Raw genomic sequence first — 27,021 nt, 5'->3', positions numbered from 1 at the left:
TCCAAACCAGGGCAGAGCAGTTAAAAAAAAAAATCAAGACAACTTGCAAAAATTGATTTAGATAGCAGTGACACCCTGAAGAACTTATTTGCAAGTCTGTGCTGTGCAATTTGAGATAAAAACTGTTTAATGAAATGAAGGTGAGCACTGCTTGTTTGCTTTGCAACATCACTGCTGTGCAAACATACCAACAGGCCAAAGCAAACATACTGAGAGATGAGTGATCCCCCTTTAAATATATACCTTCACCCAGGGTCCCAGTGGCTACTGCCCTTTCACTTAAAGTCAAGCATAAGTGCTTGGATTGTGGCTTCAGAAGCCAAAACCTACCTATTTTTTAAAATTATATAAGGCAGATAAAGCTGTCACTTTGAATCACAGCTCATCAGGGGGGCGATATTTGGATTTTCACTATTGAAGATAGCTGTTGTGAGTTTTTGCATTCCTTTGTTCAACGCGTTCAAGAAGAGAAATGTCTCTCTCGACTCCCATGCCCACTTTGAAGTGCACAGAGGCCCACCACCCCCGCTCCCTGAGCTCCAGGGAGATGGGGCTCACCATTCCCATGACACCCAAGTGCAGGCACGGAGGACAAGGGGGCTCTCTTGGGGCTCAGCCCGCAGGAAGGCAGCGCCGCTTTCAAACACGCTCCTTCTCCTGCTTGTTTTTCAATTGCATGGTGAGGATGTTAATGAGTGTCTGAGCTATGGCAGGCAAGCCCAGGGCATTTCAAACGTGGAAGAACTTCACAGAGAAATAATCTGCATAAAATCTGAGACGCCATTATTAAGAAGGAGGAAAAGAAAATGCAAGCAGAAAGCATCCTCTCTCAGCAGCCAAGAGTGCCAAGAGAAGAATGGCCCTACAGAGAAAAATTTATTCATTTGATCCATTATTTATATAAAGTGTTCTTTGTAAACCTGATTTCCCATCACCCTGGATGACAGCAGGGGGAAGACAGGAAAAGAAGAGGTCCAACTTTATACTTCCAAGGGAAAGACAGCCTGTCTGGGCACCCTGTATCATGCAAGTACCCCAGAGGCTTTTGAGCCCTCGTGCCATGGGAGGCCAGTGTCATCCCTGCAGGTGGGCAGCACCCCACCAAGCACCTCCACACTTAAGAGTAGTAGCTCTGGGCTTCTAAGTAGACATTTCCTTCTTTTTGAAGGTGGATGGGAGCCCTTGTTGTCCCAATGAAATTGCTTAAGCCAACAAGCAAACCCACTAAAAATAAAAGCATTTAATGTGGTGTTTTCACATAACACACAGAAAGGCAACAGTCTGCAACAGTACTGACACAGCATATATAAATAAGAACAAAGATTAAAAATACTTGGAAATGATAGACTCTGGGAACAGTTAGCGGCTGCTCTGGGAAGAAGCATCCTTATGAGTCATTGCACAGGGCAGACAAACGAGACACATCCAAGCATAACTAAAACTCTCCCGTGCCGGGGAGACAGCGTGAATGCATCGGGACAGCAACAGCCAAGGTCCTAGGGGAGCAATCAGCCACACCATCCCCAGCACCACAGACTAGAGCCCCTCCAGGACTGGAGCAGCACCCACCCCCTTGGCAGGTAAGGGATGTGACACATGCAGAAGGCCTGGCCAGTGCCCCATAGGTAACTTCTTAGAGTTGAACAAATCTCAGCTGTGCCAGAAGCCAGAGCCCCTGAGCTAGAGCCATCAGTAAGGGGGGGACAGTGGAGAGTTACCTTTGTCTCATCTATATGGGAGCAGTGTATTTAATGTCAGGTACAAGACTGCCTTGGCAAGCAGTCACCCATACAGAGAGGTATGAGATATGCCAGGTAGGGACAATGGGGACAGGAGGAGTGAACAAATGGTTCATGCAGCAATTGCCCCAATGCAATTAAGAGCAGAGATAGCAGGAGCAGACCCAGCTCTCCCTGTGCTGCCACTTGACCTTTGTCTGTGCCTCATCTCTGCTCAGAGGCGAAGCTGAGATTCCAAAGTTTCTGCTAACAGCAGGCTGCAGGGACAGGGCAGAAATGCAGTCAGAAAAACAGGGGCCCCTTTGGAGAAAAGCACATAGACAGCTTTAGCCTCTGGAGGGAATGATTACAGACACATCCAAAAAGCACATACAACTACCACAGCAAACAGCCTCTGCCCTTCCTCACAGCATCACCATCAGTCTGGTCCCTGAAGAACCACAGCTCGCTCTTTGCTGTGACAGAGGCTCCTGACACCAGCAACTCCCAACTCACACATCTACAGTCCCCCTACCCTTATATTTTCAAGGCTCCAACTGGGGTCAGACTGGGGACAAGCATCCCTGATAGTACCAAAAACCACCCTTTGTACCGAGCAGCATGAGGATTTGTGTCTTAAAAAAAAAAAAAAAAATCACAATAAAAAAAAGTGACAAATTCCAGCTAAGTTGCACAGGCTCCAGTGCCCTGTTCTGACAGCTCCAGCCAATCAGACTGAACTCCCTGTTCATATCCCAATATTCACACCTCCTGCCACCAGTTGTTTCAGAAAGCTGTCGAGAGCAGAGCTCTAACTCCTGTTGGCTGCTGGTTCTTAAAGATTAGAAGACAAATATAATTGGATTCCAGAGATTATTTACTTTGCTGAGAAGGGCTGAGAAGTGTTTAGATGGTCCCCCAGCTGATTAAATCTTTATTTCACAGTAGCAACCCTGTGTGTATCCTACCTCAGAGTGCTTGCAGACAGGTTCTTGGCAAGACTGGCTTACTGGAGCACTTTGGCTTAACGAGACTGCTGACATTGGCCAGCTGTGATTGGGGTTTATCCTGTATCTAGAAGGTTTCATCTCATTTCTGCAGCTCAGACCAAAGAGCTGAACCCAGCTTCAGCCCTTTCCCCCAGTTTAATGACTAATCAGCCAGTTGCCCTACCTGCCATCTACATACCTTGAGCCAAAGCCTTTGGCACTATTTGCAGCAGATCACAAATGGATGGAGCCCTCTCTCACCTCGTTTTCCTCTTTCACACACAGCCACAAGACTCTGCCTGCCCCAGGCACCTTAACTTCCAAAGATTAGACTGTTCTGCCCCAGACAGCCTTTGCCAGCCTCCTCCTCTCCTCAGCTTAAACCTCCCTGGGTGAACACAAAGCCAAGACACTCCTTGTTCAGAACTGTACCACTGAAACATGAAGGCACTGAGCAAGGGCTGGCTCCAGCTCAAGGTAAAATAGAGGGATGAGTTTATTGGGGAAGCTGCTTTCCCCTGGTCCTACTTGAAAAGATGGCACCCAGAGCCTCTCCTTCCAGGCCCATCCCATGCCCTGTACCGTTTGTGCACTTCAGGCCTTTGGAAACAGCAGAGCAAAATGGAGCCAAGAAGAAGCAGAGAAGGGCATGCCTCCAGAGCAGGACTGGAGGCAAGCTTGGATGTCAGGATGTGGGTAAGGGTTACAACCCATCATTCTCACTGCTAACAGGGGAAGGAAGCAAAAACAAGCCAATGTGTTAAAAACTTGGAGCAGAAAAGCAAAAAAATACAGCCTAGCAACATTACAAGAAAGCTGGGAGTGCACACAGGGCCCTGCAATGAACAGGGCTCTCCTTGCAAGCAAGCACTCCAGCTCTTCCCAGAGCCAGCAGGTCAGACATGCTGCACAAGTTTTTGGTTAGATAGTGGTTTGCCCCATAGTAGAATGAAATACAATTTATATACAGAAACAAATCCCTGCAATCCTTGCAAAGGTCCAGTTTCAGGAGCGCTGCTGTGTTGGTGAGGGTTGCTGTGAGCCTGCAGCACTCCCCTCTCAGTGCAGCACATTTTCTCTTCACAGCTTGCGGGGCTGGGCAATCCCCACTCATGGGCTGAGGCGATCAGAGGGATGATGAATCCTTGGAAAGCAGGCGGGCTCGCATGCGTCTGCAGGATCCCTGTAGCAGAGAATGGGTGCAGTTGAATGCTTGAGACACAGAATACCGTGCAAAAAAAGGCTGACATTCTCCCCCTGCAAGGCCTGTTCCCTGGTGTCAGGCTCCCACGCCTTTTGCTAAAGCTCGAGATGAGGCAGTGAGCAGAGAGGAACAAACACAGCAGTCGGTCTTGGGCTGCACCAACCTCCTGTCCCACTGCCACCCTGACAGGCTGTTAGCACTACCCTGTGCTGCCAGCTTCCCTCTGCTGCCTGCAACATCCAGCCTGCCAACTCACAGCCAGAAGGGCTGTAAGACCCTTCAGGGCCTGGCTTCCAGCACGTCACCTGCCTGCAGCTCGGCACGGAGCAGGCTGCTACGAGCTGGGCCACCACAGCTGTCCCAGAGCCTTGAGTGTGTGCTGTCACCTCAGCAGGTTTCAGCACACCAGGTTCCCTGCAGGAAGAGGAACGAGGGTGTAAGGAGAACTGTCTCACCTCTTTCTGGCCTTCCAAAGACTTGAGCTTCGCCTGGGACATATGAGCTGGAGAGCCACATTTCTGTAACTGGACAAGAGAGGGCAACAGGAGTAGAAAGCTGGTGAATGAACTGGCACCCACAGCTTTCCCTGGGAGCAGCCTGTACCACCAAAGACCATCTATCACCCAAATCCACTCTTGGTTTGTCTGGGAAAACCCTACTGCATACAGGCAGCAGGCTTTGTACAATCTGTGGAGGAGGATGAGAGAGAGGGAAGGGGGCACAAGAGAATGCCCCAGAGCAGGACACAGCCAGAGAGACAAGACTGGAGTAGAGGCCCAGCGCTGTCATCCCTGCTCTGATGCTGCCCTTGCCATCTGCTCTGTTCTCCTCAGAGCAGCTCCTCAGGACCTTATTTTATCATAGAGAAGAAACTTGGAACTCCTCTTGTGAGCAGAGAATCTCCCCAGGGATTGCTGAGGTTGCACTCAAACTCCCCACACACTTCCCCACCAGCAGCTTCAGTGGTGCTGGGAGCAGCTCTTACCAGCTGGACGTTCTCTTTGCTGACCCGCACAGGCTCTGGTGTGGAATCCCTGCTCTTCCTCTCCAGGATAACTGGAGTTCCCAAAACTTTCCGCTGTTGTAAGAAGAAAGGGCTGTTGGCTAGTGCTTAGAGTGCAAAGTAAAAAAGAAAGGGAAGGAGCAGGATGCCTTGCTGGTAAGCAGTTGAATGCTGGGAAAGAAAAAAAGGAAGCCAAGCTGGGACAAAGATTGCAAAGCAGAACCACCTGAAACACCACACCACTAGGCTGAGCCCGCCTGGTTGTAAAGAGTTTGGGAGCTGACCTGAGGCCTGGCCAGGGGCCAGCCTGTCAGAAGCAGGCACATGCTGGTGTAGGGCAGCCCATAATGTGCTAAAACTCATGCTAACATGCTAGACTTCATGACAGCTCCCTGTCAATCCTCATCTCATCTCAGGAAGCAATCAATTCTCCAGAAAGATGCATAGATCCTACAGCCATGTGTTTCAAGATAATTACACTTTACACTAACAAGGCTTTTTATCACTCTGCTGCCTCTTCTGCCCCAGTGGATCTGTGTTGTTTGGCAGGCAATACTTTGAGGAGTCCCTACCCTTTGAGGCTTTCATTTGAGGCAGGGCAAGGCAGAAGCAAAAAGCAACATCAGAAATTCACAGCAGAGAGCAAGGGTCAGAGGCTGTTTTCACCTTAATGAGGCCGCTGAAGGAGCGCGAGCGGGTGCGTCGTGGTGCTGGGGATGTGGGCACGTCAGAGCCAGGAGTCAGGGCTGTTGGATGCTTATTAAACTAGGAGGAAACACGAGGGCAGTACGTTAGCACAGTTACACCTGTCCCTTACTGCTGCGTGCTGCTCTACCTGCTGTCCCAGAACTCAGTTTCTCTCTTTCACCCCTGGAATGGAGGAGCAGCTCAGAACTGCAGGAGGAAAAAAGCAGAGGAAGGCCACACCTTCCACCCAGGATTAGAGAGAGTTTGGGTGCAAAGGTGCTTTGTGCTGGCTACCAGATTAACCAAAAGTGGCAGATGTTGGGAGCAGAAAGAGGGCTGGGCAGCAGCTGGGGGCTGGCAGCCACGACTGGTGCTGACCATATTGACCACCAGTCTGTCTGGTGCAGCAAGTTGTCTGAGACCAAGAGGAGACCAGTTTGTCCACTCTGCAGGCAACAGGGGAAGAAACTTTTCCTTTCCTGAGGGAGGAAGCTCAACAAGGCCATGATCAGGACTGGGAAACTGTTGGCTAGCAAGTCCTTAGCTTGAAAAACAGAGTTTAAAAGTGCTGCTTGGTACAGCAACATACAGGACACCTCCTCCTCCTCCTGTCTTTCTTACAGCTCTGCCCCTTACACAGCCCAGAACCCACTATCCCCAGCCTGCCCAGGATTAGGAGCAGCTCTCAAGAAGGCCCTGTCTTTAGCCCTGTGCCCAGGATTGTGCTGACAAGCACACCCCAAGATATCTTTCCTCCCCACACTACCTGCCGGATAAGCTTCTTCTTCTTTGCAGAGTCAGGCATATTGTGGACGTGGAGGAAGAGCTCCTTCAGTGCCTCCTCCGTGCGCTGCTGGGTCTCCTCCTGATGGCAAGAGTCCAGCCGGCTTCGCTTCTGAGACTTGAGGGGCTGCAGCTCCTTGGAGCCAGAAGACGTCAGCAAATCCAGGTCGTCCTGGGAAAGCGGAGACAGGAGTCGCTTGCCATGCTTTAATCCCAACGAGCCACCCATCTGAGCCAGCCTAGGAGTCTCGTGAGCTGCCTCAACCCCAGTGAAAGCACAGGACTGTGTTTTCCCTACCCCTCTGCAGCAGCACTGCATCAGCAGGCCCCGTGCCAGGAAGAGGTGACAGCAATACAAAGGTGACCCCATTGCTTCTTCCCTCCCCTCCCAGATGCGAGCTGCAGAAGCCCTTCCAGGCTTGAGAAGGGTCAGTGCAGCTCCTTGCCACGCATCTTCCCTCTTCTGCAGCTATGAGGCAGGGAAGCATTTGCTGACTGGCAAGACACAAATGTTGTCCCAGTGGCAGCGAGTAGTCTTTATCTCAGCACTTCTGCCAAGCATCCTGGCCATGGCAGCAGGCATGTCCGTCTGTTTGGAAGGCACAGCCCTGTGAAGGAGCAGGTGCTGCATGCACTGGGCACAGGGAGCAGGTTTGCTGCTAAACAGGGGCTCGTAGCTTTCTTTCCCTGTGCTTTTGATTAACAGATGCTTCAACTCTGTCCAATTTCCCTAATGCAGCCGCCTGCACTACCACACCATATGCTTCTCTTGCTCCTGCCCTCTGACAGATCCTCTTTCATGACTTGGTTTGTTTTCAGCTTCTGTCACTCACAGAGATCCCATCACAGCCTCTGCCCTTTCATGGAGGGCAGGTGCTGCACTTGCTGGCCTTACCTTTGATGTGTGGGCTCTGGATCCCAGATAGTGTAGCCTGGCACACTCCCGGATGTACACCGGAGCCTGTGATGATGAGCAGAGAACCAAAGGCATGTTTAACATCTTTGGTCTTGGGGCAACAGTGGCTCCAGCAAGAGTTGCTTTTCAGCCATACGACACAAGCCACTTGTATCAAGACTCAGCCATTCTGGGCAAACAAAGCCATGGAATTTCATGTCCCCTCCCTGTTCATAGCATCCTTTACATGCAGACATTCAGCACAAGTAGAACTCAGAGTAGGGAAAAGTTCCTGTGGAACCCTGCTCTAATTGCCCCAGTTCTGAGCTAGCTAAACTGGAGCCAGAAAAAGAAGGTAGAAGGGGAACTCTCCAGGGGAGGACTGTGCAGTGAGCAGATGCCTCCAGTAACCAGGAAGGCCCTGAGAAGTCGAGACTGTCTGTTGTAGAAATGCTTCCTTGGAGGAACAGTTGAAAGTCCCACACTCCTGATTGTCCTACCCAGCACCCTCCTCAGAGCTGGACAGTGCCTGTAACAGCAGTGGGCTAATGACCATTTGCAGAGAAACTCCCAACAAAACAACCCTGTGCATCAGGTATTCTGCTCTTGGCAGCACTCAGGCAGGACAAATCCCTTCCATTTCCTTATCCTGCCAGCACCCGAGTGCAGCCCGGTGTGCACCTGCCCTCGGAGCCAGGCTCCTGCCGGGCAGCAGGTGTTCTGTCCAGCAGAGGGGAGTGTTACACTGCACCGTGCTGCTGACCTGCCCTGGCAAAGCCACCTCCAGGGCTGCCTGCCCAGCAAAGACCTCCTCCCTAGTCACTATTGGAACACTTTCTTGTAGAAAATCTCCTCTAACCGCAGAAAAGAGCCCACAGAATATACACTCAACATGTGGGATCTGTCTGGACAAGGGGCATTCAGTCTCCTGGTGATGGAGGCAGGAGAGCAGGACGCCAAAGAACACTCACCTTGAAGAGTTTCTGAGAATGTTTGATCATGAAGGTCACTCCATTGTTTAGCTTTGTGATATTTTCCTGAAGGTCATTTGCTGTCACCTGGCAAGGGGACACAGCCATCCATTAGAAGGGGAGAAGGAGGGGTCTCTTCTGGGACACAGACACACACATTGCCACAGCAGGAGATCTGCTCTGAGATGACAGGCAGGCAGGGCTTATAGCAACCAACTGCAGAGCTCACAGAGCCAAAGCTGCTCTGAGAGGAGAATCAGATAACTCTGTGGCAAAACAGTTCACCAGCAGCATAAGAAACCTTGAAGAGAGATCTGCAAGGTTTTTCTGGAGCTGACATTCTAAGAAGAAGCATGACTGTGCTGTGCTTTCAATTTTACTGAAAAAGAAGATGCATAAGCTGCAAATGAGACCCATGGCAGGTCTGGGCTGAACACTGGGACTGAGTCCTGCCAGGAAGCTCCCACCTCTCCCTCACAGCCTCCAACTCTCACATCATTGTGTCAGTACTCAACCTTCTCAAACCTTTGTTTTTCCCCTGCCAAGCCTTTGTTTTTTACCTTCCAATATCCCACCCGACACTGAGGCATTGCTCACATTTCTGGGCCATAGGATGTGGGGTGCAAACATGAGGGCAAGGTTGTGGGCAGACATCTTGTTCTTGTCCTGCTTCTTGGCCGTCTGGTAGAGCAAGTCCAGCAGCAGTTTGAGCAGACTGCGGTTGGGAGCGGGAAGGATCAAAAACAGCAGCTGGAGGGCTTCAATTTGGCGCTCTTTGTCTGGAGTGCTGGTCTTATTCCCCTTCTCATCAAACAGCATCAAGTCTGCCAAATCACAAGGTAGAACATGAAGGACACATTACCTTCCCTCAGAGCAGTCTGTTGCAACTGCTTATCCTTTCCTCCTCATATGCAGATCTCCTACAAACCCCTGCACAGTTCTTGGCCCTCCATCCCTCTTCCCCTCAGCTCCCAAGCTCCCCACTTGATGTGTTAATCTATGCTACTCCTCCCACAGAACAACAGAGCTGCTAAGAGCTGTGATGGCTTGAGGCAAGATGAAGTTCACATAAGGTAGTTCAATAACAGTTATTAAATACATAGAATCCACAACTTGCTCAGAACACCGGACATAAAACAGATGGAGACCCAGGTTATCACTGTGGGCTTTACCACTGTGGTATCTGAGAGAAGAACGGTCTAGACAGACTTGGGCTGATTCATTAATCAGCTCCAGTCTTTCCACCACCAGGCTGAGGTGGCAGGAATATTCCTTCTAAGGCTGCCTTTGAGGAATACACTTCACAGCCCAGCGTGCTTTCTAGGCCAGTTCCAGTCCTTCTGCCCATCACTGCCTCTTGCTGCCCACTCACCTGCAATTTTGAGGTGGGCATGGAAGTGCTTGTGCGTCAGCAGCGGCTCCGGTAATTCACCCAGGAACATCTTAAGTAGAGTGGCCACATCGTTGGAATGAAACTCCCCAGAGTCCAGGTCAATATCAGTACCACTGTTCAGAGCATCCTTTAGGATCTGTTGCCTGATGCTGTTGCCTGGCACTCGAAACAAGCCTTCTGCTCTTAGATCTGCTCAGCAGAGGGGAGAAAAAAGGGCACTGAAAAATCAGAGGCTGATTTCCCACCTTCTTACTAAAGCAGTTCCCTCCTCTTTCCAGAGCTTGACAGGAAACCACAGTGAACTGTATTCAGAGACATGACTTTAAGCTGTCTCCCATCCGTACAGAAAGTCCTTGTACAGAGGGAAATAGATCCACATATCTGCTAGGCAATTCTGGGGAACAGTTGCCCAGTGCAGTCCCAAACTCCCACTGCTGGAGAGCTCAGAGCTTGTCACTCAGTATGCACCAGAGACCTGAGGTGGGCCAGACAGATACCTTTGGGATAGGAAGACAGCAAACAGAGCCACTTACTTTTGTGCAGATACTCGATCAGCTGGGAAACCTGTGCAATGCCTTCTTCTGTCAGTGGTGAGCCAAACACCACCCCCTTCTCTGCAGAACAGAAGACAACATGTTTAGGCACCTCAGAACCCAGCAGCCACAGAAATTAATGCTCCCCAGAGAACAGGATTTCAACATGCAGTGCCCCAAAACGTTAAGGGTGAAGGTCACAAGGACCCTCACAGATGTGAGATATACAAACACTCCAAAATAAGTCACTTCATCTCACCATGCTGTACTCACATGGGCTTCATCATCCTTGCTTCTTACCTCACTTTAATTACAGCTTTTATCAGCTAAAGCAAATATTCTCTAGCCCTTGAAGAAAAAACAACACCAGAACAGATGCTTCAGTGTAAAAGGGCACAGAATCTACAAGCCCAGACGTTATGAAAAGAGCAAAATGGGAAAGGCAGATGTAAGGGCCTGGACAGCCCTGGTGCTTGCCACACTGGCACACTCCAGACCATGAAAGAAAAGTCCAGATCAATCCTCACTGTGGCTTGACATGAAGTGGAGAAGAAAGAAGAGTTGCAGCTATGAGTTTATGGGAGAGGCAAATAAGCACTGCTGGGGAGAGCAGACATATTCTGACTGGCTCACACTAGCTTCCTTTTCAGGCATGGGTAAAACATGGAATTTCCTCATCCCAGTGAATCTTTCTTCTATGTCAGCTGCCCTGGTCTGAGTAAAGTATGAAAGCTGAGCAAGGCAGAAGGAGAGTAGCAAAGCAATAAGCTGGGCTCCTCTCTTGAAGTCTGTTCCCATCTCATGGGACTGAGATTGGGCATGAGCTGCAGCTCCAGAACTCCAGTAAATAACACAGGTTATAGTCCCAGAAGATGGAAGCAACTGAGATGAAAGGAAGGGGATTCCTGCAGGGAAGGAAACATTAGAGTAGAAATCCATTTAACTGAAGGGCATTTGTTGAACCAATGTAGAATACAATACTCTTCTTGTCCACGAAGCAACTTCCCAGGTGAGACTGATTATCAGTGGTAACAGAAGGACAGTGTTTTCTAATAAATGCAGCCTTGCTACTGAATGGATTTTTCTGTCAAACACACACAGTATGATCTGTTCCTCAGAAAGTGGAGACAACTCCCAGAGACTTCAGTGGCAGCAACCAGAACTCTGGGCACCACACTTCTTCCCTCAGATGCATATAGGTTTGGACTGGAGACAAGATACTGGAGAGACTGTACCACAACATGCTGACTGGGACTGAGAACTGGAACCAGGTACAGAGCTGGTTTGCCCTGCCCTGGTACTTAGGCTTCAAAGAGACAACAGATATAAGAAAAGAATATTCCTCCCTTCTCCATGGCCAGACTGCCAGGAACATGGGTCACTTCTGAGGGCAGGCTGGACATTTGCACCATTTGCTCTGGAGGTTTCCCTCCTTACTGCTACAGCTGATAGCCCAGTAATCCAAGCAATGCACTGGCTGGTCTGATAAAAGTTATCTCCTCCACAAGCTTTCTCTTGCTTTTTTCCCCCCCCTCATATCTCATTTTTATTTTACTTGCTTTTGGTCCCTGGTACTACAGATCTCACTGCTCTGTGGTGTTGATGCTCACAGCATGTGAGAGAGATCTGGTTAACCCTATGCACTTCTCTAGCAGCCATCCTGTGTAACTAAATTTATTCCGCCTGAAGAATGTTCTGTTTTCTTCCAGGACTTCTGAAATCCAAGGTAAGCCACCAGGAACTCCAGCCTCCTGTTAAATCAAGAACTTTCTGACCTCACTCTGACAAAGCACATGCTTCAGTCTTGCAAGAGAAAGGAGGGCAACGTGAGCTCTTGATCCACACGAAAGATCTGAAAGCTTTGAGTGCAAAGGGAGAGAATGATCAGCAAAAGATTCTTGTCCTTGAAGAAAACTAAACTCATTAGGCATTCAACAGATAGAATCAACAGTGGCCAGGAATAGAAGAGGAAAATACATCTTCTTGAGACATGCAGGGCCTGACAAATTCGATTTAGTTTTGAAGTCAGAAGCTGGTATCTGAATGAGAATTTGATTCTCAAAGAAACTTGAAAGACGTGTCTGGAGAATGGATGCTGCACTACAAAGGCTTAGATGTTATTGTACAATTGCTTCTGAAACTAAGCAGCAGCATGAGACTGACTTTCCTGATGCTCAAAGAAATTGTAAGTATTTGCAGTTTGATCGGCTCTGAGCTCCATGGTCCTTGGCCTCTGGCTTTGAAGAAATAAAACTTGTTTGTTGTAGCTGGTCTATAACATGAAGAAAAACAAATGATGGCTCCAAGAAGAAACACACAGTACATGAAACTGATTCTCTCTGTAGGCACAAACCTCTTTTTCTGAGAGTTTGGCCAAGGAGTTCACAGACAGTGCCTGTCAATGCTGGGAGACACTGCTGCTGCAGCCTGGGAGTGCAGCCAGCAGACTTGGAAACATCTGCTAGCTGTAGTGACACACAGCCATGGAGACCTGTGAATGGGGGAAAGCAGAGCTCTTGGGGAAGAGTTAGCAGGAGACATCAGGTCTGATAAGAGCAGTGCTCCCAACAGAGTACAGATAATTTAATAAAAAAAAAAATGAGCTGGAGAAGGCTCACCAGCCCCTGGTGGAAAGTTTTCACAAGAACATGGGGGTTTCCATACACATTAAGAAAACACTGGTGCTTGAATTTAAGGTGTCCTGCTACTCTCTGGGAAGAGGAGAAGCAATACCAGGCATGAGCACAGTCTAACTGCAGTTTAGGGGCAGCACAAAGACCTGTTATTATGGAGCAGCAAAGTCAGTCGTGGCAATATAAAATAATTCTCATCTAAGGATGCTAAAGGACTTGAAGTTTTTTATTTTCCTGAGGTGAGTATATGTACCAGGATTCTTGATGGGTCAGACAGAAGTGGAGGGCTGAAACTGCCACCAGAAAATTCTGCCTGATCAGTGGGGCTGCAGAGCTTGTCCTTATGAAACACAGTGGAGGAGTAGGCTTGGTATAATCAGAAACACTTAGAGAAATTATGTAATGGTTGAAGACAGAAAAAAGCTGTAGTCAAACTATGCCATAGCAATAGCTCCCTTCTCTGAGATACTCACAATAGCAGAACTGCTCAAAGGAAGGGGAAGACTAATCAGAAGTGCTCAACTTCAGACTGCCAACATCTGAAGGCAGCTCACAGCTTCTCTGCCAGCAGCCAGCCAGTCTAAGCTGGGAAACCAGAGCTGAGGAGGAATGTGAGGGGCCCAGATGGAGGCTGCTTCTCTCTAGATGAGTGAGAAGGTTTAACTGAACTTATCAGGAGAACCAGGCTTCCCTTGAGTGTGGGCAAAGGTGGGAGAAGACACACACACACCTAGAACACCCTTTTAGTTTCAAGAAAACAGTGGTAAATGCCAGCCATTGAAGAGGAAAGGATCTGAACACAACCACGCTCAAAAGAAGACTTCTGTGAAGGGCCTGGGGCTAATGTTTCACAACCAAGACAGCTGAACTTGAGAGAAGATAAGAATAGTCGGTTTAGCAGAAGAAAACTCTAGTGGAATGTGTGTCTAAGAGAGAAAGAGAAATATATCACCTCCCAGAGTTGAAACTAGGCTTCATCAGTCAGTCTGCAGAGCTTTGTCACTGACTCACTGGATTGGGATGCGGATCAGAGCAGCACTAGCATTTGGTTGGAAGATGCTTACAGATTTCTGAGCTGCACAGTGGGCAGCTGACCCACTGAAGCCAGCCTGACATACACCACAGCAATAATCCCAGAGCAAGGGAACTATTCTCAAAGTGCAGGCCATTTCCAAGATCAATTTTCTGGCCTGTTTTGCTCCTTTCTGGAAGTGGCATGGCCAGTGATTATGAAACCATAGTATTAAGCATTCCAGAAGTTCAAAACTACAGGCTGAAAGTTCTGTAAACTAAGTGTAACAAATGGTGACAGCATCACTCCAAAGGTGGGCACCAGACTTCATGCCATCCATACTCACCCTTGCGCTTCAGAGACATCAGAGAACGAAAAAATCCAGAGGCTGTGCTGTTTGCCCCAGGCAGCTTTGGGTCCTCCTCTCCCATTAGCTGGGCCAGCTCTGCCCCAGGCAAATCAATGAGCCTGGTAATGTTGCTGACAACCAGCTCCGTGAACACCTCTGGTTTTTCATGGCGCAGCTTTTCCACAAAGAAGTCGGGATTGAAGATGATCGGCTGGCTGCGGAGGGAGGAGTCATTGCAGATGACAAAATTGCAGATGGCATCACTGAAAAAAGGGAAAGAGGAAAAAAATACAGTAATTCCTCATCACTTTGGTTTTTACAGCCAGCTGGTCTGCCCTGAAGGAGACATCTGCTGACACAGGAGCTACCAGTCTACACCAACAGCACTGTCTGACTTTGGTGAGTGCTCAGCACAGCACAGTTACATTTCCCTATGGAGCAAAATAATTTCTGGACTGTTTGTACAACACAGCCTAAGACTAGCACTCCACAGAGTGATGATGACGTAGGCAACACCCAGTGAAAACTACATCTATGTCTTTACTCCTTGTTTCACTGTATCTATATCATACCAGCTCTGGCAGAGATGACATGCAATATTTTAATTAACTTATTACTTTAAGTCATAAATAAGTTTGTTTTTATCTCCCTTCCTCCCCAGAAATTCACTCCCAGTGGCCCAAAAGTCTGAAAAACAATCTAAATTTTTTCATGGCCAGCTTACAATCATCAGTTCCCATTGCCATTCTATCATACCTACCTTTCTATCAACAAATAGATCATTCCCACGTCCTGGGACTTTTTTTTTTAAGGTCACAAATGTGCAATAACACTGAATCCTCAGTTTTGCTGTGGGTGTGGTCAATTGTTCCCAGGTGACATGCTGCCAACCCTTTGGTTACTGCTCTCTGCCAGCTCCTCACTCTGAGTCTGGAGCAAGTGAGAACTCATTGTCATGAGCCATGCAAGATGAGTCCTTGAGGAGCCCCTACTACCTTTTCACCTAGATCATCCCTTTTCAGCTCATCCAGTTCTTTGTCATCCCTTCATGTCCTTAATCTGCCCTCCCTATTCTCTACTGACACCTACTTTCTTCATTTCATAGCTTCTCATGTGGCATGGGAAAAGGGATGCACCCAAGACACTGCTCTGCTAAGAGTTACCTCGAGCAGGTACATAACCCTACCAGAGGATAGGAACATCTACCATGTAGAAAATCAAATCAAAGAGTTACCAAAGAGATATCTCATGTTAATCAGCACTCTTAATGCTCATACTTAACTTTTATCCAAATTTCTATCTACCTCTAGGTCTTCCATTACCGTTCTCCCACCACTGTTCCAAACATTTTCATGTTTCTTAAGTCAAGCCTACAGGCCAGAGTTGCCCAGCTTGCTTCTCCCTCCACTGTTTTACTTAAAGGTGAGGATTAGTGTCATTATTCTCCAGTCACGAGCTACTGTTCTGATTTCATACTCAGCTATAAAGTGACAGGCTGGTTGTGCCAGTTCTTCCAGGACTCTGGGAGGTGGATGCCTACCCACTCAGCTGGCACATATTGTGTGTGTTCAGACTGTGACATTCCCCAATCCCTTAATCATTCTTTAGCTTTTATATCTACTCTTTCTACATCCACCCTCAGCTGAGCTCTCACTGGACACCATTTTCCAAGGGCAGCTGCCAAGTGCACAGTTAATAGGGATGCTGTGCTTATGGACCAGGGATCACATCAGTCCCTTAGAAGCAGATGCGGGGCAGCAAGTGCTCTGCTGAACACCCCTAAGTCCATAAAGGCTTTCCCTTCAAAACAGGCTTTTCTAGAGAAGACTGGAGCACCTTGACCTTCCTCTCCTCCCTGCTGAAGGGTGGAGGCCATGCCATTGTGTTCAGACCATGCTGGGCATCCCTGCTCACTGCTCAACACAGCTGCCACCAGAAGCATCTGCAGCCACTGAACCTCACATCCACTGGCTCAAGAAACAGAACACTTCAGTGCTAGTTCAGAGACCTCAGCAGCTTCCTGTTCTGATGTAAACTGACAGTGGCTCAGGACAGGAGAACATCAAAGCACATACTGGCAAGTCACCGAAACTCCAGCCCACCTCCACACATTATCTGTGAACCCAACAGTTATCTGAGCTACTGTACATTTTTGACCTGAAAGTCTACCTCCAGGACTTCCAGGATGCCTGATCAGAATAACAAAACAGAAGCTGGGACTCAGGCTCCACAAGAAGAAAGATACTTGCTGAAACAAGAGGAAATGAGGCTCTCAGCAACTCTTGCATCGTGAGAATCCATACCAAACCCCCTCCTCTTTACACTGCTCTCCAAGGATGCCAAAGACACCCTTCAAGAGGATGGAGAGGAAGAAGGTCTGCAAGGCAGACTGCAAGGCAATCTGCCAGGTCATCTAAAATTTTAGAAAGCTCTTAAAGGCTCCGAGCTGCCTGGCTCGGTGGCCTAGCAAGCACACTGCTGACTCCAAATGGGGGCCATATTTCGTTGAGCACCTCCCAGCCAGTTTTTCAGCAGTTTGTTATCTGCAATAAATCAAGACTAAAATGCAACAATTCGGTATCAGCTGCCAAAAAGCAACTGCCAGTTGATCTGATCATATTCGCATTTCATTGCATAGGGCTACAATGCACAAACAAGTGCCAGCTCTGCCCATAATGTGGAGCAAGCCCTTTGCTTGAAACCCATGACAACTCATTCTGTGGCAATGCAGATCCTGAGAAGGGTTAATAGCAAGTGTATAGGCCCAGTGACCCTGCCTGCAATGATCCGTGCACTGTTATTCACTCACTAGCAGTTTTGTTTCCCCACAGAGAAGATATGCAAATACTTTGAAGCAGTTACATCAAGCATCACAGATTATCTCTTCCCTCTGACAATTAGATATCTGGATTCACAGAAAGAAAATTAAACAATTTTGTCAACTAGCACTGACTGATATGACTTCTCTGCACAGCCTGTGTTAGAAGTCGCACAAAGTCCAACAACATTTAATGCAAAAATAAATAGAAAAAAGTAAATTTCTTACATGAGTGCTGAGAGCTTTTGAAGAGGCATTAGGAAGCAGAGACAGGGAAAAGAACTTGCTCCTTGTTTCCAGCAACAAAAGAAACCTGCCTGTCCCAGCACAGCCTATGCAAATTCCACGCATGCTACGAGACACAAGGGCGCATTATTGGGTCTGAAAGGCCCCCTTGGCACACACTGGGCATCAGCCTTCACACAGGGACAAAACAGAAAAGAAAAGCTGGACAAATTGATTCATGTCTCTTGCCAAAGGCTGCGTAGCTGGAGTTTAACTGCAAATAATTCCTACATAGAAACCAGGGTTTTGAATCAGGACCAGTGTGGTATTAAGTGCTTTCCACCTGTATCCAAGAGGAATCCACAAAATAGTTCCAAGTCTACCGTGTTTACCATGAGTAAAGCCATGCAAACACATTCCCAACAGCATCCAAGCACAACTGATGTTACAGCACTGGCAGGACAGTAGCCAAGTCCCTTAACTGCACAACCCTGTGCCCAGAAACCTTGCTGGAAACACTCTCTGCGCCTGCCTTTCACCCTTTCAGATCCTTTCAAAGACAAAGCACTTAGATCAGCCCCTCAGAGCTGGAAACAGCACCTGGCCATTGCTCCTTGCTACCATTACTGTGCCACCTTGTGCCATTCATCCACTTCAGGATTCCTGTTCCACGTTTCTCTGGATTCCCATCCAGTTTCTCTGTCTGCTGCAGCTGGGACCAGCCTTGTATACACTTATTGTGATATGGCACTTCAATGAGCTACTTAATTTTGAAAGGTCACTTTATTAGCAGCTCTTCCTTACACAGAAAATTTGCTTTTGTATCATTATTGCTAATCAAAATGGAAATGTGAAGCAAGCCCCTATTTCTGAGCAAAGATAAAGCCCCCACTGGCTTTACACACAATAACCCTGCCAATCCTCACTGCTGCACACACCATAACCTTCAGAAAGAGCCATGTGCCTCATCTGCTGTTTTCATGTTAAAAAAGAGAGATGGATGTACTCTACCTACACTCACAGTTTATATAACAGCAGCAAAGGGGAGACAAACATGTATTCATGCAGTTTATAGCTTTTTTTTTTTGCCTTGCTTGCAATTACAGAGTTATATTTTCTATATGCTGTGATCTCAGATTGCTTTACGACACGTCAAAAGACAATAAAGTAAAAGAATAAATAGCTTCCTCTCCAGTCTCATGAATATAATCAAATCCCAATGAATAATAAAACCTTGTTCTAATAGGGTTGTGATTAAGACAGCAGATTAAAAAAAATGGGTCCTATATTGTGCTGAGATTCTTGCCATTCTAGTATCCTTCAGAGGCAAAGCCTGTGATCCCAGCCAAGTCACAAAGAAAGCTGTCTGTCACACACAACGTTTTTGCTTCAGGCATGACAGCCCCATCATTTCATGGGGAGTGGATGGTGCAGGAGGTCAAAATCATGATGGATCAATTAATCCCTAAGGTAACTAGATCCAGGCCAGGGAAATGCCTTGGAAACTAGGACAAAAATGAGACTTTAACAGCCAAAACCTGGTGATCTAACCTGTGGTGCAATCAAGCAGATTACTTCACATGGCAGCAAGCTTGCATTTGGATAGGTGAGATGGAGCTGGAGTAGTGGCTTTCTCAGGTTTCATTGTTCTGAGTCCACACGTGACAGAAGAAAGGTTCAAGAAACATGAAACAGAGCATAAGGAGAAGAGAAGGCAAGAAAGAAAGAGAAGGAAGAGGTATGTTTGGGGCAAGGCATCAGCTGTGTTTGTCTAGCTGGGAAAGTGGATACGCTGAAAGCCGAAGATTTCAGAGGAGCCTTACGTGTCTAATTCAGTGGGCAAAATCCACCTCCAGTGCCATTTTGCACACTTGGTATGTCATCACCAAGGCCCTATGCTTCAGACACGCCACAGCAGACAAGTTGTACCATACAGGAGTAAAAGGATTAAAGAGCTTTTGAAAATAAGGCAGATAATAGGAGAAAATCTCCCTCTATAATAACAAAATCTTAAGATTATAGGAAAGAGCCAGGCTGGTACCAAATACTAAGAGCAGGGTGATAAGCAGGCAGTGCTGAAGAACACAAAACATGAACAATTCTCTGCCTGGCTAAGCACAAAGGGACATGGGACAGATGCACACAGGCTCAGATTTCCCCAGGGAGGAAGAAGTAGCATTGTCTCCTGTGTTGTGCCAGAGTAAGGAATCAATTAATGAGGATGTCTGAAGACAGTATTTCCAGAGCCAGATAGGAGCCATCCCAGATTTTGCAAAGAGATGAAAGAACCATAGTGGAATTATATGGAATCATTTTAAGAACAAAAGGACTAGAAGACAAGTTATTTTCTAGATTAAAAAGGAATAAAAAAATAAAAGTAGTCTAATGGGAATGGACTGCAGAGACATTAGAAGAGACTTCACAGTTAAAGTTGCTTTGAGGGCTGTACTTCAGACTGGCATTCTTGTAAGATGGTGTAACAAAGATCACATTCAGGCCTCACACTTGGCACCCTAACTCACAGGATGACTGATAAGCCTCTGAAAAATGTCAAGAAAAACACACAGTAATTTTTGCCCAGGGTTATACTCATAAGGTCTTCAGGGGCAGATTCCTTTTGTGATGAGTACACAGTGCACAGCACAGTGGGTGCCAATTCTTGCCTACTGTCTCTAGCCTTGACACAAGGAAGCCTTAAGAGATATCACTGTCTTTTTAATTTTTGCTTTGCTTTCTTCACATTTAAATAGCTTACACAGAGTGATACAGCCTTTTGACTATGAGAACCAGATAATAATATACAATTTAAACGACAAGGAGCTGGCTAAGAAAGCTGCTGTAATTTGATGGTGGCCTGTGCTCAGCAACCTGGAACTAATGCAACCCCTGGCTACCTTTTGGAAACCAGGTATATTGGTTATCCATGTCACTGCTATCATCTATGAATCCAAAATCTGTGTCAGTAAACAACTCAGAGTAGATCTTGCCATCAATGGCTACACATCTGTGACATGAACCTGGAGGAGATGGACCTATCTGAAAAGATAAAAGGGTTGGGAGGGGTGGGGGTCTGTGCTTTAGAAGAAAATGAAAATGCAATATATTACCAGCGTCAAAGAAAACAGCAGTAGCAAGACAGCTTGATATATGTGAAACATCAAGAAATTTGCATTTCAGCGTGAAATTTCTCAAGTTTGACCTGAGTGAATTCTTTGTGATATTTTTAATAATAGCCACTGGAATATTTTAAAGTCAATCAAGCAGTACTTCAATCAGCCATCACAACATCAGAGCATTCAGATGCCTTCTAGTGCTAGGAGGGAAAGAGCCGAGGGGTGCCCCAGAGAGAATGTTCACTGCGTTGCTCCTCATCAATTCTCCTTCCCAGTGCCACCACCCCAGGTCTGGGCGCTCCCACACTCTGTGATGGCTCAGCTGGCTACCCAAGACCCTGTAAAAATGCAGAAAGGCAGCTACCACCAGAAATACAGTAATTTTACATTAAAGATCTGCAAGCTCATATGTCTGCCTTAAGATCAGATTAACACAGTGCAACAGTGTTAAATAGGAATGCTGCTCTGATTCTCATGACTGTCAATGCATTTGTGTCTCTATTTTAATATAAACTCCTACTGGGATCAGCAACAGAAGAGCCTTAGATCCAATCCTGATTTCACTGAAACCAGCACCAAAACTGAATCTTTTTAGATGGCAGCAGCTGCCTCCTCTCGTTACTGATCTGCTCACTTTTATCACTGTGGCACTGGGAACCTCGGTCACAGCTGGGGACTCCGCTGTGCTCCGTGCTGTACAAACAGAACAAAGGCAATACCCTGTCTTTAGAGGGCTGATAGCTAAATCTGAAATGAATGCTGGAGGGACAGAAAAGAGAAGGAATCCCAAGAGAAGAGGCAGCACTATCAGTCAGCATGACTGATATAACTGAACTCTGCCAGCTTTTCTGTAGACACTATTAAAAAGGAGGGCGAGGAAGGACAGGAAAAATAATCAGGTCACACTGCAGATATTTAGAAGAAATCCAGCTTTTGCACAAGGGGTGACATGGGACTGAACATAAAGGAGCTGGTTTGAAAGCTACCAGGCAGGGACGGCTGGGACATGGGGCTAAGGAGGCAAGAGCTGAGCTCCACGCACTGGCTGGGAGCTGCCGGTGAGGCAGAGACAAGCCAGCAGTGCCACGCAGCTGGAGAGCTTGGCAGTGCCACAGGGCACTGTGTGGCACATCCAGACCCTCACTGCAGGGTGGGACACAGCCTGAGAAAGCCCCACAGCCATTTCCCACCAAACATGTCTGCTGTATCCCCAGTGTGCTGGTGGGTACTTTCCAGTTGCCAATAATTATAGCATTCCCTTGCTCTTTAAACTCTCTTTATTTCCCCATGTTGACTGTACTGGATGGAAGCCAGTAACAGGCAAGGCCCGGTCCTACCTATACCACCTTGGCCTCTAGCAATCCAAAATTGCTGCATGCACCTCTGATTGTCACCCTTGCTCTTGAAGGTGAGAGTCCACGGGCACCCTTCAGAGGCAGGATGAAATGGAGTTCAGAGAGCAGCAAAGACACACCATCTAGATGCTTCTCAGTCCAGTAGCTCCAAGCTAGTGCCCAGGTAAGAGCAGAACTACCATCTATAAACCCATAACAATCAGGTTTACTTATGGCACAAAAAAAATCAAGCAATTACACAAAAACAACACAGTAAAGTTAACAAGCTATTGTAGCAACCAGTCTGGGGACTCAGAGCAACCCACCAAGGCAGGACAGATGTTTTCCTCCAGCCTTCCCACAGGATGATACCCAAAATTGGTAGCACCAGCCGATGCCCAGAGCACATTTGGGAATCCCATGCCACCATCAGCTGGTAGACTGGTGCTTGAGCAAAGCAGCACGATTTGAGTACAGTGTGCTGCAACACTCACAGGTTGGCTTGACTGCAGTTGCTTTTTCTGCACTGAGAGGACACAGAGAGCTGGGTCAGGACTCACAGCCAGCTCCCCACAGGACTGTTGGTGAGGTTTTGTAGTCACAGCCTGGCAAACACAGAGGACGAAGATATCCAGGAATCACAGCCCTTGCTTTTGCTCACGACACTTCTGTAATTCCACAGCACTCCAGAGGTGCAGTGAACAAGCTGCATCCTTGCATCTGTGTTTTGTATCACAGTGGTGTTTGCAAAGGATGATAGCCCATCAAATCCCTCCTCATCAGCAATCCTCTGCAGACACCACTAAGTATGTCAGAGGCCACTTCCCCTGTTCCAGATGTGTAAACTCCTACGAGCTGGAATTGTGATGAGGAACACCTGGATACATGCCAGCATTTAAATAAGCTGGTGACATCTGGTCAGGGCTGCTGAGGCACACAGATAAACAGGCTGGGCTCGCCACAGAGCAGCACAGCGTGCAGCACCAGAGAGACAGAGATACACAAAGCAGCCCAATTAACTCACCAAACTGAGCAGTATGGGGGCCTAGGGCTTTTGAAGGGGATCTGGGCAGGTTAGGATGTCAAAAACTGGAATACTGTACACAGATACCAGAATTCATATGACAATAACCTACAGCATCACTTTATGCAATTCTGGTGAGATACAGCTTCTCTTCACATCCCGCATGACAGTTCCTCTCTGTCTGGCTCAACTCTGTTTCACTGCAGAGCCCAGGGAACTGTGATATATTTATACAAGCTCCAGGGGCCACTCAAGAGAATGCAGAGTGGCATGTGCGTGAGGAGAGCTCCAGGAACCCCCAGGAGCTTGTGAAGATGTTCCCTACAAGGCTTCCTGCTCTCCGAGGCACAGAGAGCCACAGCATGCTTGTCTCCTGCTGTAAGACAGCTTGCAAGCAGGGCTGCAGGAATGCCCATATGGAAGTCCCAAACCATACAGCTATGTTTCAACCTTGAGTATGAGCTCCAGAAAAACAAAAAGGAAAACTAATGCCATTTCCCCTGAGAAATTCCTGCCTCTGAAAATCAGAGCTGCCACATTACCGCTCAAGAAGAAAGGATGTTTTGGCCGGAGTCCAAATTATTAGAGCTTTATAGGCCAAAAGCAAACACATTAAAAGTTCCTGTAAGCCAGCTGGCAGGCAATTATTAAGCAGCTTATCACATTCCCCGCTATCTATAGTTTCTGAAAATAAAATTTATGAGGAAACTCTAGATGGTTTAATTGCAATTACCTAGTGTAGAGGTGAGAAAGGCCAGGAGTCAAGGAATGAGGGTTTTGCACTTTGGAGAAGAGGACCCAGACACCACGGTAAGCATAATGCATTACCAGGATGAGAGGTCAGGGACACACCAGACCTGTGAAGCTTTGAAAAACTTCAGCCTATTTATCCCACCAAACAGCCACATTTCCTCTCATTTCTCTGCCCATGCTGACCCCAAGCCCCCTGTGGCCTGGGAACGCAGGAAGCCATGGTGTCAGTCCCCAGGATGACAGGGCAGCTTGGGTAACAGCCTGCACAGCAGCAGCACAGCGGGGCTGTGCCTGACCCCAGCAGAGCGTGGCAGGGAAAGCGCCTCGGCTCCGGCTCCTGCCTCCAGCTGGAGGGCAAGTGACAATGAGATCCTACACAACCAGCTAGGTCCAAAACAACTGGCCAATAAAGGGCTCAGCTGTGACGAGGAGCCCAACCCAACACTCAGAGGGACAGTATTTCCAAGATGGACTTGACTTCAGTGCAGCCATGTGACATTAGCCAACATTTCCATGCTGTCCCGTCTCCTTCCCATCTGTTCATGTCACTTAGTAAATCAACACACGCTGAGGACTTTTGACCTTTAGGACAAGGCATTTGATTTCCCAGCAGCATCCAGCACTCAGTGCTTCAGTTTCAGACTGAACTAAATGCCCGGGCACCTTTAAAGGAGCGATAACGAAGCTCTGTGACATTTTCACAGGCGTGTAAATGTGCACACAGCAACAAGGCAGTGACCAGGCTGGCAAGGAGAGCCAGACGCTGCTTTGGGCTATGTGGGAAGCAATGCTCCCCCTTCACGCAAACAGACAATAAACTCAAGTGTAGCAGAACAAGGATCCTGTTGTCAAAGCCCATCCCACCCTGGATGGGAACAGGACAGGGTGTTACATGCAAACATATAAAAATACTGCAAACACAACATGGCCTTGAGTTTGGTTCAAATGCATACCTCACAGGATTTGGACTGACTACGGGGTCAAACACAAATCTAGGTCTCAAAGATTCTTATGAGGGCTGTGGAAAAGGGAATGTGTGAATAAGATAGCCTGTGAGCTGGGGACAATCTTAAGAGAAAAGAAGCCATGTGTTCAGGCTTGGCTTTAACTCTGAAATCAACCATTTTTTCTGCCTGACCCTCAGCAAGTCACTTTGATTTTTTGCCATGAAGTCATGTTTACAGTGAACATTTTCCTATTTCCAGTAAAACACAGATGGGAACTGTGTCTCCTTTCATAACCTGTTTACGATGTGAGCTCTTGATGTCCAGTTGTGCAGTGCCACTCTATCAAGCCCTTTTAGCAAGATGCTTTATGGCTTTTTCCAGCTTCTTCCAGCCCCATTGCTTTTCCCTCCCGCTCATCCCACCCCTGCCATATCAAATGGCCAACATGAGCGCCTGGAAAAGCGTTTAGGCACTGCTTGAGTCCGACATTAAATGCATTCATTAAACAGACAGATGTTTCTCTTTTGAAATTGAGCACTCTGGCACAGTGCAATATTCATTCCGAGTTACGAAGAACCAGGCAGAGGTTAGAGAGACCACAAAGAGAAAAGAGAGACCTACACAAATCATCTTTTGTCATGTTCAGTAACATTTGGTAAGGAGTTTAGGACAACCAGCTTTTAATTCCAGTCTTTAAGTCGGCATGCTATAAACCACATGCACAGCATTGCAAGTTTTACTAGCTAACTTGCACTTCTCTCCAGATGAGAGGAAACGGGGGCAAAAGCACAAAAAACCCCCAAGCTTTGTGGCCTGTGTGGTGATAGACCAGCAAAGCAAGAGCTCGATTTTCTAGCGCTACCTGTGGGTGACAGGCAGTGCTGGAGGAAAATTTGTGCTTCAGGCTTTGCATTAACATAGTCACTTTTGGAGGGTGGGGGATAAAGAGCAGGAGAATACAACCTAAGAACAACTGCCAACATAGGAAAAAAATCTAATAATTTGGGCTGATCCAGGCCACGTTACAAATTCTTTATCCAAAAGGGCATTTTAAGTATCAGCTGTACTAAGCATACACATCCCTTTACATCCAGCATTTTAGGCACTCCCTGCCCAAACACGCTGCAATGAGTGCCATCTCCTCATCGCTCCTTCCAATGCTCTGCCCCAAGCCAGGCACCACAGCAGTGTCCCAGATAAGCGGAGCAGGAGCCATCGGGATGGGTCCCACTCAGCAGCAAGCAGGATGGCACCGCTGTGAATCAGGCTGCGTGAGAGGCATCAGCCCTCAGCTGTATTTATTTACCCACAAGAATTACCATTCAAAGGATACTCGGTTTGCAGCTACACACCACACATACAGGGGGAGAAAAAAAAAACAACAGACGGGAAAAAAAAAAAAAGATACTGCAGCCCTTTAACAGTCATCCGACACAACACTGCTGCAGCGGGGTGCTCATGCAGCCCTTGCTGTTTTATTGCAGCAGCAACAGAGTGGCGATGCGTACAGAACTATGAGCTAAAGGTGCATTACGTGAAGCTGACATCGCGTGTGTGTTTGGCAGCAACAGAGTGGCGATGCGTACAGAACTATGAGCTAAAGGTGAATTACGCTGACATCGCGTGTGTGTTTGGAAAGCCAGAATAACGCGGCTGGAGCGGACAAAGCGAAGGAGAAGGCGGGCCGAGCGCGATCAAGTCTGTATAGTGCCATCACCCTACCAAAGCCCGCAACTGCCGAGCGCTCGGCGCCGGCTCTGCGGCTGCAGGAGCAGCGGCCAGCCCGGCAGAGCGCACGGCGGGCACGGCGCCGCGCCACCCCCGCAACACCCGCTGCCCGGGGCGGGATCTCTGCTTCCCGCAATGCAGCACCGGGATGCTGCGGGCAGCGCTCCCCGCCACACGGCGACGTACCGCGATCCCGCGGGGCTGCGCGGCGGCTCGGCCGAGCTCCGCAGCCGCCGGAACGCTGAGTGCGACAGCTCCGTTAAGGTGCCGGGGCACCGGCGGGCGGCGCGGCAGCTGGGACGGCGCGGCTCGCACGGGCAGCGCCGCAATGGGCGGGCTGAGGCGCACAGACCGGCGCCCGCCCGCCGGCTGGCGCGGGATGTCCGGCCCGTGAAACGGCGGCGAGAGGCCAAGGGGAGCGCGCCGCCGGGACGGGACGAGGGGACGCCTGGGGTCCCGCTCCTACCTGCGGCCGCCGGGCGCCGGTGCTCCCGCCGCCATCTCATACCTGCCGCTCCGCCTGCCCATTGGCCCGCCGCACCACCCCCTCGGCCCCGCCCCGCCCGCGCTGCGCCACGCCATTGGCTGCGACCGGCACCGCCCCGCCGCTATTGGCCGGTTTGAACGGGCAACGGCCGATCCGCGCGCACGAGGGGGCGGGTGTGGGGGAACGGCCGCGGGGGCGGCGCGCAGCCTGCTGGGAGTTGTAGGCCGGCGGCGCAGGCCTTCGGCGCTGCCGCCCCGGCACCCCGGGGCTCGGCCCCCCTCCACTGCGGGAAACCCACACCGGGCCTGGCGGACCGCGGGCCGGCTCCAAGAAGCACGAGTTACACCATAAACCGCAATTCCCATCTCGGCTTGAGAGTTTTTATCACCGCTCTCCATCAAGGACAAATGGAGAACACAGCC

General features: G+C 48.5%; 1 protein-coding gene across 2 annotated transcripts; it reads right to left on the bottom strand.

Moving 5' to 3' along the window:
- Positions 1-1,225: 1,225 nt before the first annotated feature.
- On the bottom strand, positions 1,226-26,637 carry ARHGAP19 (Rho GTPase activating protein 19). 2 transcript variants are annotated; one of them, XM_041415353.1, is made up of 12 exons: positions 26,579-26,637; positions 14,168-14,433; positions 10,177-10,257; positions 9,623-9,832; positions 8,848-9,074; positions 8,251-8,337; positions 7,280-7,345; positions 6,368-6,556; positions 5,581-5,679; positions 4,897-4,989; positions 4,367-4,435; positions 1,226-3,890 (listed from the first exon to the last, which is right to left on the bottom strand). In XM_041415353.1, exons 1-12 carry the CDS (start codon positions 26,611-26,613, stop codon positions 3,834-3,836), a joined length of 1,479 nt encoding a protein of 492 aa, XP_041271287.1. In that variant the 5' UTR covers positions 26,614-26,637; the 3' UTR covers positions 1,226-3,833. The 2 variants fall into 2 exon arrangements, with proteins under 2 accessions (XP_041271287.1, XP_041271288.1); XM_041415354.1 differs by lacking the exon at positions 26,579-26,637 and adding an exon at positions 17,217-17,283.
- Between the last annotated feature and the right edge of the window lie 384 nt (positions 26,638-27,021).

This window comes from Onychostruthus taczanowskii, unplaced genomic scaffold, assembly GCF_017590055.1.
Source record: "Onychostruthus taczanowskii isolate IOZ18803 unplaced genomic scaffold, ASM1759005v1 scaffold5, whole genome shotgun sequence".
Lineage (NCBI taxonomy): Eukaryota > Metazoa > Chordata > Aves > Passeriformes > Passeridae > Onychostruthus > Onychostruthus taczanowskii.
Note: the sequence above shows the minus strand (reverse complement) of the source record. Positions and strands in the feature narration are given on the sequence as shown.

Bases quoted from the DNA above. Each gene is read 5' to 3' on its own strand.
- ARHGAP19 (XM_041415353.1), bottom strand. From the start codon at position 26,613: ATGGCGGCGGGAGCACCGGCGCCCGGCGGCCGCAG. The intron at 10,258-14,167 runs GTGAGTATGGAT...TCTGTTCTGCAG, and splicing joins GATGTCTCTGAAGCGCAAGG to AGAAGGGGGTGGTGTTTGGC. The intron at 6,557-7,279 runs GTAAGGCCAGCA...CCGCTTTCCCAG, and splicing joins CCAGAGCCCACACATCAAAG to GACGACCTGGATTTGCTGAC.